Source organism: Dreissena polymorpha, chromosome 6, assembly GCF_020536995.1.
Source record: "Dreissena polymorpha isolate Duluth1 chromosome 6, UMN_Dpol_1.0, whole genome shotgun sequence".
In the NCBI taxonomy this organism is placed as follows: Eukaryota; Metazoa; Mollusca; class Bivalvia; order Myida; family Dreissenidae; genus Dreissena; species Dreissena polymorpha.
The window spans coordinates 5,748,150-5,764,398 of NC_068360.1; the positions used below are offsets into that span (position 1 = coordinate 5,748,150).

A 16,249-nucleotide genomic window follows, 5' to 3' on the forward strand; every position below is an offset into this window, starting at 1 on the left:
ACCAATTTTGTTTTTCGCTGCCATACCCTTAAATTGTTTGCGACAAATGATCGTGCCCATTGTAATGATCATAATGAAAACGCTCATGATACGACTGATGACTAGTGCGATGCTTTTAAACTGATGATGGATACTAAAAGTGATTACCGGGTAGTTCTGCTTCTGCTGCTGTTGGTGCCGATGATGATGGTGTGGCGATAATGATTATTTCATCTGTATTCATCGTCGTAGTCGTAGTCAATTATCCTATCATCGCAGTCGAGGGCCATATTAATGCCTTTGGAACATATTCCCATTAGAAAACTTGCATCTGAATTAATAACACAAGTAGCAACTATTTACCATTATTGTGTTTCATAAAAAAAATTTATCCACTTTTATGTTCATTCAATTTTCTTCATATCATTTACGCGTCTCTCGTCGCGAATTGATATGTGTGCATCGTACAAAGAAATGTTAATGTCTTAATTTGAAAATGGATTGGATGGAATGTCTGATTCGTACCACGAGTATTCAAACGGTGTTAAATTCCATGACCCAATGGTTATTAATACATGAATTAAATATCGCACTTTCATATTGAAAGTAAATATGACGGATTCGATATGACATTGACTGTAAGACACGGACGTGCTAATTAATTGATTAATTAATAAATATCGTTATAAGGAAAGGAATAGCATATTTTATTCAAAATATTGGTTGTGTTAAACAAAATATTTTTATAAATAATGCAACCAATGGCATCATGTTGAGACATGTATAACACATTTAAGTCCAATACAATATAAAAGTGTTGTCCACCGAAAATAATGTTGACGCATTTAAGAACTTATGCAAAAAAAATGCCGTTTATTTCATTGCAAAAATGCTTTGCTATGAAATGCATTAACATAATGTATAAACTCAAAAGCGCTCGGATCGTATCGAACACAAATATGCACAGAATAATATATACTTAATCGATTTACTGTAAAGTCGTCACCAGCTTTCGCGTTTACACAAATCACACGATTTTAACTACCAAATCGTTATTATTATTATTACTATTTTAACGACTTCAATTCGTGCTATTGCCTGATGTTCGATTAGATGTCAATATGCAAAAATGCGTTTTTATATTAGGGGAGTGGGTCTATATGATATCTGAGCTCAGGGAAAACTGGACAAAATGCATATTCGCAAAGTGTCATTTCAGATTAGCCTGTGTGGACTCCATGTGATATTCAGGGACGACAGACTCCACCTTACTTCATTCAAACGAAAAAATATAATGAAAGCCGCACTGCACAGGCTAATCTGGGACGACACTTGACGAACATGCATTAAGCCCTGTTTTCATAGAGCTCGACTCATCTATATTCATGCAATAATTGACACTTCCTTTTCATCGGAACTTCTGTTAGAAAGCATATCCCGAGCATACTGCGTCACTAGCATAAATATTTGTGAAATACAAGGTATGGGCTTGGCAGCCCTTACACAGGTTTTATTTATTTAAATGATTTTGTAACAGTCGTGGTTTTATGTATAATAAAGTGTACATATTTTAATAACTGGTACATGTATAATTCTAGATCAGGTGTTTTGTTTAATATATCTTAAATTAGTATCGTTGTTAAATCAATGTGCACTAATGAGAAATATATTTATTCCGTACTATTTATTAATTTTGTTAACCTTTAAGTTAAAAGGTACGCAATGGGAACGAAAAACCTGTGCGTTGGGTTGACATTTCAGATTTTCCTATACATTATTCGACCAGCATAAATATTATCTTAAATAACTATTTTACAGAAAGTACCATATGTAAAATACAATATTTTCATTGGATAATAACTTTCTTCAGCCATGATGGCAAAAATAAATACTGAAATGACGATTATTGTTAGACGACCAGATTTACATGGTCCAAAATGAACGAATGAACGGATTAATTGATGAATGAATGAATGAACGACCGAACGAATGACTGAATAAATGAATGAATGAATACAAGCTGGTTTTCAATCATGTTTAAATACATTTCATACAGATAAATACTGTCCAACATACTCTCGGGCGTCTACATAAAACCTCGAGACGGTGTTTGTTTTACTTCATTCCCTACGCAAACCACAACGAGAGCGCCGATGGCGTTGAAAGTCTATTTGCAAGATACAAGGAAGTTTCTGCTGAAGTAAATGTTACAGGATAAGTTGTCTGAATGAAAGTGTAAAAGGATATAAAAAAGATTTTTGTATGAAGTACAATACTATTGCCAAGCAATAAAAGTCCCCTACCTCGCGTGAAGCAGTAATATAATTTTCTCCCTTTGTTTTCAAGGAATTAAACGTAATTCTTTTAAGTTTGCCTTGTAGAGGATTTTTTTTTGTTTTAATAACTCGCTTTTGTTAATAACAGATTTTGTTTACGAACGAAATTTGTTTAAGTTTCTAAGAACTTTTTTTTTTACGTAAAGCGGTCTTAGAAAAATTCATTAAAATGGTGTAAGCAGTGTTCTTGGAGGAAAATGTTAGAAAAAGTTTCTAAATGAAAAATTGTAAGAATTACGAAATACTATATCACGGTGCCTATACCACGCGACTTTTTCGGATCTGTGTTAGGAGGATAAAGCGCGACCCAGTTAACATTTTAAGGATCTCTTTTAAAATATTTCACCTTTTGTAATGGAATAAAGTGTAGAGCCCGCTCATTCGTAATAGTTTTCTAAAGGTATCATGATCTTTTTAAACAAAAAAGTATTTTTTGTTCAGTAAAGTGCAACCGCGCGATTGAACAGTTAGAAAAATGTCGGATCAGTGTGGAGACTTCATATTACATACGCGCGGTTGCACTTTACTGAAAACATATTATTTTTTTCAAAAGATCATGATCCCTATAGAAAACTTTCACGAATGAGCGGACTCTCCACTTTATACCATAAAAAATGGTGATATATTTAAAAATTATTATTAAATACATCATTAAAAATGTTAACTGGGTCGCGCTTTATTCTCCCAACACAGATCCGAAAAGTCACGTGGTATAGGCACCGTGTATATTAAATACATGTCTGCCCAAAATCAGGGAAGGCTTGGAAAAGGACAACCGTTTCCCGTGTGATTTTGAAAAGCGGTATTACAAAAGCGTATTTGCGTTGCAAATAGACTAATTATCTTTACCAAATCTACATACATACACTCTTAAGACAAATTCCTCGCAAATTATTACCTTGCTGCTAATCGGAAAAATATCAGAGGAGTTTGCCTCTGAATGACACTTTGCTTGCGTTTAGATAAGGCGTTGGGTATATTTTCTCTTTTGCTTAATAATACGTAATATCCGGCGGCGGACCAAAATGGCGTCCACTAAGAAAAAACAAGATGAAAAACATCTTAAATCTCTCAGAGAAATGGTGGCGCTGCCACATAATAAACAATGTTTTGACTGTCATCAGAGAGGACCGACATATGTAAACATGACAATTGGCTCTTACGTCTGTACAGCCTGCAGCGGACTATTGTAAGTTAATGTTAGACCGGTGACAGCGGTTTCAACTGGGATTGTGAATGTCAAAACTTACTTATACCACACAGTGTTTCAGATTGGGTCGGCCCTTCGGCTTTTTGCCGATACAATTTTCAAATGACCAAAGAAATTTAATTCAGTGCGACAATCGGGCCGACAAATAAACAGTTCTTCAGACAATGAGACAAGTACATTTCTGTAGGAATAACTTCAATAAGTCTTTTGGACGATCAAATATCACTGTGCATTCTAGACCCAGCGATTAAACAAATCACACTATATTTCCAAAGATTGCGCACATTTGAAGCAGAGAAAATTGGCGTGCTCGAAATCATACATGCCATACGTCCCGGATTGTCCAGGATTGTCCCGGAAATGAAGATCTTGTCCCGCAGTCAAATGTCCTGGATTTTACAAAATTCATATGTACATGCACCTTTTGTTAGGCTTAACTGCACCTCAAATCTGTCTTCGCACTAATCCGCAGCGACTCCATGACACTGCCTACCCGAATAGGTTTCTACGCTCATGTCTCAAAATCAATCAATTAACAGGGGACCTGTTATCATATCGATTGTCTCACGTTCGCAGTCAAAACAAAAAGACTGCATTGTTTAATGGAGTTGTTAATTGACTTCAATATACTACGTTATAATTTTCCTTTGCAGGGTTCGCAAAAACTTGAAAAATCTGTCAGTCATTCGGACTGACAGACTTGAAATTTTTGTCAGTCCGAATCAGTTTCTGTCAGTCCCACTGTCCGACTTAACTATATCAGCAAAACACAACAAAAGAGAGTACCTTTTAGATGTTTATTGGTTTTGATCACATTAAAATACAATAAAAAACATGTCTAAAGTCGATATAATTAAACAATTATTATATTAATAATAAACCACATATAAACCAAAGGTATTCTTTTTAGACTTCTTTTTGTCAAACTGTTTTTTAGCCTGCACAGCTCTGCAAATCCGTGTTCTTGAGAAGTTAGGGTGACATCCAATCAAGTTTGACTTAATTGCACACACCCATTCACACTACTTTGGATGACTTCAATTTCTGTTTATTAGCCAATTTCACAAGTTCTAAAACAACACCTATTGTTAAAATATTTTCTCTTAGCCGAGGTTGATTTCCAGGTTCAATTAAATGAATGTCTTTCACACCTATTTCTTGATAGAAAGGCCCATTACCACCATCCATTCTTGTTGTCTGAAATAACACAAAACATATTGCTACAAACTATCAACAACAAATCAAAACATAAATATCCCTATGTCCGAATTTTAAAATATCCGAAATATAGTACATCGGGTGAAAAATCTAATTTTGATTTCAGAAATTGTTGGTGTGTAAATTAAAATATATCCTTCCCATAAGAATATAATAATGAAACTATTTAACAGAAATGCTCACAAATGCCTGTTGAAACAAGTTTTCATGCGGTTTTTGTTGTGGAATAATTAAATGGAACAAACAAAATGGCGGACGCATTCGGTTGCTTTTTTTAACATAGACCGTTGATTTTGAACTCGCATGTGATAGTCAATTCTAATCCAACTTTAAACATCAAAACATCAAAATGAAGGTAAGAAAAAAAGGATTTTGACAGAAGTTGAACAAAAAGCATTTACCTTCTATTTATCCAAAAGCATATTTTACACTTTGAGTGATCTTTTTGAAACCATTTTTCATCCGATTGTGTCGGTCAGTCGGACCGATTATCTTAAATCACTTGTCGGTCCTGAGAAATATTTGCCGGTCAGGACCGGCGGACCGACTGTTTTGGCGAACCCTGCCTTTGCGTAAGGGAAAAGAGGTTGTTCAAACAACTGAAGATTCGTGCGATTGTGAATTAGTCATTCTTGAATAACCCGTGTCAATATCAATATATAGTTTCAGTGGCTTTGTATTTCCAAGCACACTTATCGGTCCGTATTGTGTACTCCTCCACGATAAAAATGTGGGCAGTTTGTTCGGAGACTTTTGATTAAAACATCGATGTTGTCCTCGTGGACATTGTGCATTTCATGCACAATTCGGTTATATCAAATACAGTACACTCCACGCGTTTTCCCCAAAAAACGCGCTCCCTCCGCATTTTTTTTCTGCTAGCGAGTGTTCACGCGGCGTTGGAAGAGCGAGTTGAACTCGATAAAACGCTCGGCGTTACGCCGCGTTCGCTAATTCCCGCGGCGTGTATTACTTTAGGCTATTCGGTAAATGCAGACACTTTCCGTTCTTATCAGTGACCGCCGCGCAACGTCGCGTTAGCAGTGTGCTACTGGGCATGCCAAAAAATAAAAACATTGTTATAATAAATTGTTTAAATACTGTGGTACATGTATAAAAAAGATAATTGTATAGAAAATTAATACATATAATACATTTGACAAATTAATATATAAATCATAACACATATGACACAAGAATAATGTTCCGTAAAATTTCCAAATGAGAATAATAATTAGTAATCCGAAACACACTACGATTTTTAATTGTTAATACGACGTTTACAAATGCTTCCAATATACAGTCATCATGTATATATTTCCCGACAAAAGCGCGCGAAAATTATGCTGCATTGTACAAGGTCAAGGTACAATGTATACTCCTGCAAAGCGTGCGTGTATTAATTTTTTTGATACAAACTTTGTAGCGCAGAGAACATTGAATTTTGTTGATTTCGGTTAAAAGTTTCTTTGGTATTCATTAACGAAATTATATCGCGAATAAGTTGATATTTCCTCTAAAATAATTTCAAATCGAACACGCCGAATCTTTATCGATACGGTATTTTAGTAGAGTAATTATTTTAACACTAATTGTATTGTAAACTGAATAAAGAAGACATCTGGGCGGAACTGGATTTTAAGTGTTTGACGTTATGAAAACACGCAAAGCTTGTCTACTGACCAATTGTGTAGACTGCTATCTGCGGTGTTTTGACAAAAGGGATTAACATGTGTGAATGTCACTCTGCCGATTTGGTGCATAATTACTGGTAAACATTGTTTAGAATGTCGACGCAACAAGAATACAACTGTGAATATTAAATGCAATTATCAAGTCAATAGTTACCACCTTTTAGCAATCAATGGAATAGCCTACAAACAAAGAGAAAATCAATGCATTAGCGAGCAGAGAATTGACTTTGTTCCGACAATTAAAACCATTCCTTATGCATTCGTTGAACGTGTTCACTTGAGTAAGTTATGCCTTTGGACAGGAAGCGGCTTTTCTTTGATTACGTCAAACTGTCAATTCACACAGATTTGCGAGATTTTTAGGGTCCTTGGTCATTTGTATACATGTTCAGAATAGAAAATCACCTGCTAACATGAAAACTTTGGATTAAATTATCAAAATAAAAACAATGTTGCAAACTGTGTTTATATTAATTGGTAAGTATTAGTTAAAAGACGAGGTTTTGTGTGTCGTAAATCAACGAGTTTTCTATACAACAGCAACTACTTCTACAACCACGTCCGGATCGATCTATCTTGGTTGTTTTTTTTAAATTGTAAATATTATACTACATGTACATGTATGTACTTGTAATAAATGTAATTTTATTTGAAAATCAGGAAGTCAAACAAAATTAAATTGATCGTTATCTCGTAAAACGCGGAGTTTCCCCCGCGTTGCCAACGCCGAGGGCCGCCGTGTCGGCTTATCAGTTTTGCCGATCGTTAACCGCCGCGTCCAAAATCATGCAAACGCCGCGTATAGCGGGATTTTCTTAATCTCCCTTCAGGTCGAAACCCGCGGAGTATGGAGGGAAATTGGGGAAAACGCGTGGAGTGTTCTGTATATAATTTGAAATGCCAATTAGGTATTAGGCGGATATATTATTGATTATAAGTTGCTAGGCGCACCTGCTGCTTACAACATTTCAACAGGATGGCAGACTTTAAATAAAATAAATTGTGACTCGGCAAACATGGCATATAAAGATCGATTTAACGATGGAGATCTTACACTTAGAAAAGATTAATGAAATGCCTGTTTTAGATGCTAACAACATATTTATTAGTAATGTACTTAATTTACGATGTGAAAAAATGCGTAACCAAAAATGCATATACAGTATGTCTATATATTTCGCTATATGTATTCATGTCCCGGAAAATCAGCAAATGTCCCGGAAAATTTAGCTCAATGTCCCGGAATTGGTCTGGAAATTTATGGCATGTTTGTAGAAATCCATGGGTATTTTTAAAGATCAAAGTGATATTTATTTAGCAGAAAATTTAAAGAGCCGATTTACAATCGTCTGTCAATAACATGTTTCTATTTTCCCAACTTAAGTTGCCTTAAGGCAGAGCATTGTTGTGTTGGAAAATCCATATTGACCAAAAAGAGCACACGCTTTGAGTAAGCGACAGCACTCTTAGGCAGTAAATACCTGTATTAAAATTATTTACAAATTACAAGTGTTTGGTTTTGTGGCAGTTTGTTGGCTTTGTTAGACCCACCATTCTAATCTGACACTACATTGTACACCTCCACAATGAAATCGTGGCTAGTTTTAGAAAACTGATGATGGGAACCGGGTGTAATCGTCGTGGAAATTGTGCATTTCATGCGTAATATTGTCGAAACATGTACTTGAGGTGTAGTTCTGGCTACCAACATTTAAATGTCGCTTTTTATGATTTTTGACTGGCCCAACCCCGTTAAGAAAGTCAACCAGAAATTCCAGAAAAGTTGACAGGTAACAAAGACCGGTCCAAAACAACCTTTAAATGCAGATATTTGCCCAAATCAACCACTTGATCGGAAAGATTTACATTTTTCACATTTAACTGAAATATTCTTTCACAAAATACTTTCTTAAACATTACAAATTTATCTTTTCTGCTCGAACATATCGAGAAAAACAGCGATGCGACAGACATTATTGAAATGCGAATCTCCCGACATTTCACAGTCATATGATGGTATTTCTATTTTTAGTAACATACCATGTGCTCAAGTGTTTTCAAATTCAGAATGACATTTCCCGGTATTTTAAATTATTTTTGGTTGTTTTGTAAACAAATTGTAGTGTAAATACAAACTCAAAGTAATAATTATTTAAAATTACCAAATTCACGTTGAAATCAGTGTTTTAATCCACCAGACGTAAGTTGTTAAACACAAATAATAGATTTCAGAAAACGAAAGTAATGTTTACAATTTCAGCAAAAAATGTCAGTGTCAGTCCGAAAGTATCCAAATGAAAACTCGTCACGTAACAAAGGGACCATGGCGTAAAAATTGTGAATTTCAGGCTGATGAAAGTTCTTTTCATCTATTTTAAGATGCATTTGAAACATTTTAACCTTAAAATATGCCCCGATGCAGTACTTTATATTAATTCAGCAATATATGAAGAAATGTATCCAAGAAAATGAACTGTCTTTGATTGATAGTGTGACATAAATATGTTACGACTCTGGTTGACTTTCGATATGGGATTCGCTACAGCGTACAGGTCTGTCAATACTATATAAACTGTACGCTGAAGTTTCTTTAGCTACATGTACTTGAGGTGTAAAGCATTTTAACAAATTATATTTGCATTGATTTCATATAACTGTAAGAGTTTTGTTTAATTCTCATATGGGCATAATAAAATTAGTAATTTGAAAAATCTTCAGAATTTTAATGTTTGACTTTTAATGTAAACGCAACTGGATTATGGGTAATGGATAGAGTTGAACATGTATACATCCATCGATCAATACATACAATAGGGTTATGCACTATGCGAACCGCGATTTTTGCCTAAATCTCACATCACCGCGTTAGGGCCAACGTGACGAATTGCAGTGATTCACCGCGATTCGCAGCCATAACACTCTATGGGTGATTCTGCAGTGATTTCACTGCAACCATCCCGCAATAAAGATCAGCTGTAGAATAATCGTGAAACACCGCGATTCGCGGTGACTACTAGATTTAAATTTCAACTTATTAACTAATGTCAACATTATTGACGATCACATTAGATCGCAAAAATGTATTCCAATATGAAAGTTAACACCCTACTTGCTGAATGTCAAATCCTGCGATTCCCAGCAGAAAATTAGAATGATTGATGAGAAAATGTATATTTACTGTTAACATGCGTTCGGCATTTTTTTGTGGATATGTTTAAACTCAACAAGACTAGTACCATGTATGTCATGTATTATTATTTAACGTCAAATACAAATGTGTGACCTTGAAATTAATAGCTTTTTAATCATTAATCATTTTATATCACTAACAGCTTGATCCCAGCGATGAAACCAAATTATTTTACTATTAATAATTATGTATTGTAGTCGGTAGGTCCTGTACAAAAAGGGGAGGTCCTGTATTTTTTCCAATTTTACAGGACCTACTGTCCTGTAAAAATTTGCCTAGTTTGGATTTTACTGCATACAGTCAGGACATGGATAAGTATTAATGGCAACCCCAAAGGACCTCTTTTGAAGCGGCCTTAGACTAAGAGGCATGGAAAAGAGCTGTGCTTAAGGAAATGACCATAAATAATTGAACTCTCCTAAGTCTATAGTTAAGTGTTATTTGAAGTAAAATGTTATTAGATTTAGTTTTTACTTTTTTATGCCCCCGGATCAAATGATCAAATGATATTGTTTTTGGCCTGTCTGTCAGTGTGTCTGTCCCAAAACTTTAACCTTGGTCGTAACTTTTGCAATATTGAAGATATAGCAACTTGATATTTGGCATGCATGTTTATCTCATTGAGCTGCACATTATGAGTGTGCTGGTGTTTACAAAATTCATAAACACATAAATCTTAAATAATGGCACAGTATCGTAAATAATGGCACAGTGTTTTGTTGGATTATTACTTGTTATCATATTGCAAGGTAATGCTATTTATGATATCGGGTTTTGTATAATATTATTAACATGTCCAACAGTATAGTTGCGTCACAGGAATATACATGTATTTGATGGGGTCACAATTTTACTGAAGCTGATTTTCCAAATGTCTTGTAATTTTTACTGACTTATGAAATGCACATACACACAATGTAACATTGTCAAACAATTTTCATACCCGCCGACGTATGAGCAAGTACATATAGACCTATGACTGAGTTTTTACGGTATAATAATTGCAAAAAGGAACAATATATTTTACATGTCGCAAGTATGCTTCTGTTGGGGCAAAATAGTTATATTTGAATTGAGAGCTCATAATTTCGTGCAGACGTAATTGTTAACACTTTCCACTTTGTGGGGGAAAAAAGGTGAATTTTAATTGTTCACATGCTATAACTTATAAATTTTCAATATAAATTAGATATAATTTTCCTATCGCAATAATAGACGTGAACTAATACTTAACTCAGCACTAATGGATCTGTAAGTACAACAAAGTCTGTCTGGCATATACATGCAGCAATTCAGCTGGGATTTCCACTTGGCTGGGTGCTGATTAGTCAAAAGGGCTTTTTATCATGTACAGGGGTTTTCAATGCTCCAGCTAAGATTTGATAAAGGCAAGAATTATCATGTCAATTTTTTTTTTTTTTTAAATAAAATGGCAGGGTCGGGCCTCGGAATGGAGGGGCGGGGGCATCTATCCATTTGAGCCTAGCAGGTGCAATTTTTTAAAGGCCATAAAACAGATCCCATCCCAACGGAAAGCTTACAAGACTCGATCCCAAACCGACATTTAAATATATTTTTTTAAGAAAAGTGTCGTATGATTGTTATTATTATTTCTCAATTTTATTTCATAAACATATAACATCTAACAAAGTATATAACAATAATTCATATGATTTTGTTCTCCTTATTTGAATTATATTTATCAATATTTGTTGATAAAAAAATCAGAATTTTGTTGATAACAAATTCCCAAATTTGCAATTATTTGGATTAAAAAATCCCAATTTGACCAGACTCCTTTTCCCAAAATGGCTAAAAACATCCTGCTGTGACATATTTTCATTAAGTCATGTTTTGTATATGTATATTCTATCACTCGTATTAAAATTTAAAACAGTTTTATCATTCATAAAACTACTTTCCCTGTTATAATTTTATCAACTTATTGAACCTTTAAGTTAAGTTTCCTGTGTTATCAGGGCTTTCCTTAGACCTCCAAAATCAAGAGTCAATGACTCTTGGGACCATATTTTCAAGAGTCAAAATCAAATTTGTATGAGTCATAATAATAACGCAAGCGAGTCAATGAGCTTTTGTACTTTGAGCAAATTACTGAGATATAATATATGAAAAGCAACAAATTAACAAATATCTAAACATTTATTTCTTATATTCCAGTCAATAAAAGACACAATGTAAACATACATTGTGACCAACATTGTGAGCATAGTGAACTCAATACGAAAAAAACACTCGCACTGGTACTGACATCTTATATATATCATGGGTGTCAATTGTCCCAAATTCGAAATCCGGAAGATAAAGCAGAGTGTCTGAGACCGTAAGATAAAGGAAATAGAGGGCATAGCCCATCGAGCCCTTGCTAGCTTATTGTTATTTTATATTGTCTTTCTACGTGCAATTTCTTGTGAGTACATTGCACAATTCTATCAATCAGACCATCCATAACACCGCAGGTGTATTCGTCATTCTATAAAAATGATATACAGAAATGTGAAATTGAATTGAAATAAACGAACCACACCGAATCCGAAAACGACTGTCCAAAAACATGTCGTGATATACATCTTTTGCACATGTAATAAAATATGCATTTTGTTTGACTGCAGAAAATGAAAAACAGTAATAAGTAACCTAGAAAATACACAACCTCCCCCCCTAAACTAACTAATCGGATTTACATTCATCTCTAAATTGACCCTGAACGGCTCAAATCCGTGTTTTATTATTTCAATCATGTACCATCTTCACCGAAGACGTGCGTCAAACACGCTGTTTTTCTTTGCCGTCTCAAATGTCAATTATAACGCCTATGTTGTAATTAATAGGCACATGCAGCATCAAAATTTGTCACTTTGCCACAAGGTAAGTTATACCGGTTCTATGGTTCTTTTTAGCAACTCTGATGCAAAGCATGTAATGTGATGTTGTAGACAGTACATATGCCAGCATAACTTTCGCGCGTCTTTGAACGGAGCAAACATGAAGTAAAACACGATGGGGTGTATTCAGCTTTGTAAATACATTCTGACTAATTGTGGAAGTATTTCTCAAAATAGGCTTTATAGGTCGCCTTAGTGTAATGGATATGGTGTCCGCCTAGCTACCGGGGGGTCACGGGTTTGATCCCCACCGTGGCAGCGTTCTTTAGATCTCCCCCAAAGACACCAAGTACTGGTTCTAGGCCCAGGAAACGGACTCGATAGCGTTTATATAAGCCTTAGCCTTTCAATGCAATCGAGCTAAAATAAATAGGTTTAAACTAAAATATGCTTTACAGAGAATTGTGGATATACCGGTAGATGTTATTATTATATACTGGATATAATTAAAACCAACGCGGGTGAGTTCATTCTGCTTTGGTGGGTTTAATACATTCATTTAGACCTTTTCCGAAAACAGCTGATGTTGATATACGCGTCATCGAACCAGCAGTGTTTTTATTGGTCATTACTAGATTTCTCAAAGGGCCAAACTCCGCCTACTGGGCGGACTTGTGCTTCAATGATTGGAAACGGCTGATAACGGTTAGCATCTACCAAAAAAGATACTCTGCCCCAAGCCAATTATCGCTTAGTCTTAACATCTTTTGATCTCGTTGACGCAAGTCGGTTTATTCCCCCGGGTCAAATGTGACGCATGACATAATTTTCTCACGAGTCAAACAAGGGTCTTCTGTAATTTTCAAGCGTCAAAACCCGGTAGCTCGGGTCAAAGGAAAGCCCTGGTTATAATGTACAAGATCAACAAAGGGCATGCTGGGTGTCTAAAGGGGGGGGGGTGGGGCAGGGGGTTCCTTGGGGCATTAGGGAGCTGTGTCCTTCAGTTAAAGGCTGTACGTGGCTCCCTTTAATACAAGACATGTTTGTTTTGTTTTTTTTCAGGCGAGGTTTGAATCCGCCACACAGAGTGAAGTCTATATCAATGGCCAGTTTTACTCCAGAAGAGATGGAATTTCTACAAATGCATGGAAATGAGGTACATGCATTAGCATTATAAATAGATAACCATAGTTCAATATTGTTAAGATCCGTTATGTACATAACATATTTCATCACCATCCCAGACCCTAGATTTAGCAAACTATAATATATATTTTTATATGATATATATATATATATATATATATATATATATATAATATATATAAAGGAAAATTGCCACAAGATTTTAATTTAAAAAGCCAGGTGCTCCCATCCTTAAGGTTGGCGCTAAGGAAAAATTAATTTAATGCATGTTTTACGCAGGCTGCTTTAGATTATTGTCCCCCACCAGTTTCACTGGAGGGGACTTGTGGTTTGCGCTCTGTCAGTCTGTCTTTCTGTCCGTCACACTTTTCTGGATCCTGCGATAACTTTAAAAGTTCTTCATATTTTTTCATGAAACTTCAAACATGGATAGATGGCAATATGGACATTATGCACGTCATTTCATTTTGTTCCTACGTCAAAAATTATGGTTGCTATATGGCAACAAATATAAAACAAGGGCTGTTTGTAAAACATGCATGCCCCCCATATGGGCTCTAAGTTGTAGTGACAGCCATTTTGTAAATATGTTTTTTGTCACTGTGACCTTGACCTTTGACCTAGTGACCTGAAAATCAATAGGGGTCATCTGCGAGTCATGATCAATGTACCTATGAAGTTTCATGATCCTAGCCATAAGCTTTCCTGAGTTATCATCAGGAAACCATTTTACTATTTCGGGTCACTGTGACCTTGAACTTTGACCTAGTGACCTGAAAATCAATAGGGGTCATCTGCCAGTCATGATCAATGTACCTATCAAGTTTCATGATCATAGGCATAAGCGTTCTTGAGTTATCATCCGGAAACCATTTTACTATTTCGGGTCACCGTGACCTTGACCTTTGACCTAGTGACCTGAAAACCAATAGGGGTCATCTGCTAGTCATGATCAATCTACCTATCAAGTTTCATGATCCTAGGCATAAGGGTTCTTAAATTATCATTCAGAAACCATTTTACTATTTTGGGTCACCGTGACCTTGACCTTTGACCTAGTGACCTGAAAATCAATAGGGGTCATCTGCTAGTCATGATCAATCTACCTATGAAGTTTCATGATCCTAGGCATAAGCGTTCTTGAATTATCATCCGGAAACCATTTTACTATTTCGGGTCACAGTGACCTTGACCTTTGACCAAGTGACCTCAAAATCAATAGGGGTCATCTGTGAGTCATGATCAATGTACATATGAAGTTTCATGATCCTAGGCCTAAGCGTTCTTGAGTAATCGTCTGACAACCACCTGGTGGACGGACAGACCGACAGACCGACCGACAGACAGACAGACCGACATGAGCAAAGCAATATACTCCCTCTTCTTCGAAGGGGGGCATAAAAATAAAAAAAATCTGACAATGGTGGAATTTCTGACAATGTTAGAGCCGGTAGGGGACATATATTGCTTGCAGGGTTTTTTTTTAGAAAAAGGGGAAGACGCTGGATGCTGGGTAAAAGGGGAAAATAGAGCGCGAAAGAGACATATTTGGGGAAAAAATAAAAACTGTTCATTTCAATGTCTATAACTCACCTACAGGCTTCAGGGTTTTTTTTAGAAAAAGAGGCACGTCTCTGACCTTTTTGTTCTTAAACACATGAACAAGTATGATATTAAAGTCAAAGTCCTAAATAAAGTTGCAGGGGTAGATCTAATAATGGGAAAGGTTTTCTACTGGGGCCGGGGGACAATGTCAATATTGTGATTTCAATTTCATGATGAATGGGTAAATGATTTAGATTTATTACAGTATTGGAAGGGAAAGGTGTGGCAGCTGCCGATTGTGTACTTTCACTTTCACAATGTTCGATGTTGATTACATGTACCTCCGAATCCTGCTGGGTTTCAACGGTTTTTGATGATTCATTCTTAAAAAGTGCGTCGACGCAATTAATACTTTCCGAGTTCGAACGTTTTATTTTGTTTGTGTATGAACGCCAATTGTGAGACTTTTTTGGCTTTCACATAACCCGGATGTAAATTTGACTGGTTTCCAGTAATAAATTGACGAAACACCCTTCTCGCGCAAGAACGGAATCCATTAAAATAGTCACTGATTAATACGATTAGTTGCCCGGTTTCCATGACGTAATTCAAGAGCTATATTTAGAATCACTGGTTTTCCCAGATTTGAGTGTTCGTCGGGAGAGCGAGAGAGAGAGCGAGATCGTTGTACATGGTACAAATTGGATAAGTGTCGACTTCCCAAAAGAAAAAAAAACATTTCTTTGAGGGTAAAATATTATATTTTGGTGAAAAATTATATTTTTGGAGGGAAAATTGTATTTTTAGGGGAAAAATTCTGGTAGGGGAAGACGCCGAATATCGGCGTCACTTTCTTAGTAAAAAAAACCCCTGGCTTGGCAATAGTCTAGTTAAATATTGAAATACAATTAAATGGATAGATTGCAGATTTTGATTACATGTGTATCTTGAATATGATGAACATGGCTGTCTGTCATAATTCACTTAGATAGTCCATTTGGTATTTAACAAGAGACGTGTGCATTTTTATGTGACCGCTGCATTTTTTCAGGAACGGCAAATTTGGCTTCTTACAATGTCTGTGTATT

General features: G+C 35.7%; 1 protein-coding gene across 1 annotated transcript in view; it reads left to right on the forward strand.

Moving 5' to 3' along the window:
- The first annotated feature begins 126 nt into the window (after nucleotides 1-126).
- The window catches only part of LOC127834174 (arf-GAP domain and FG repeat-containing protein 1-like), a 58,674-nt gene continuing 42,551 nt past the window's right edge, over nucleotides 127-16,249 (forward strand). The window contains exons 1-3 of the mRNA XM_052359817.1: nucleotides 127-189; nucleotides 3,278-3,504; nucleotides 13,533-13,626. Of these exons, the coding sequence (XP_052215777.1) occupies nucleotides 127-189; nucleotides 3,278-3,504; nucleotides 13,533-13,626 (384 nt within the window). The remainder of the gene's footprint in view (nucleotides 190-3,277; nucleotides 3,505-13,532; nucleotides 13,627-16,249) is intronic.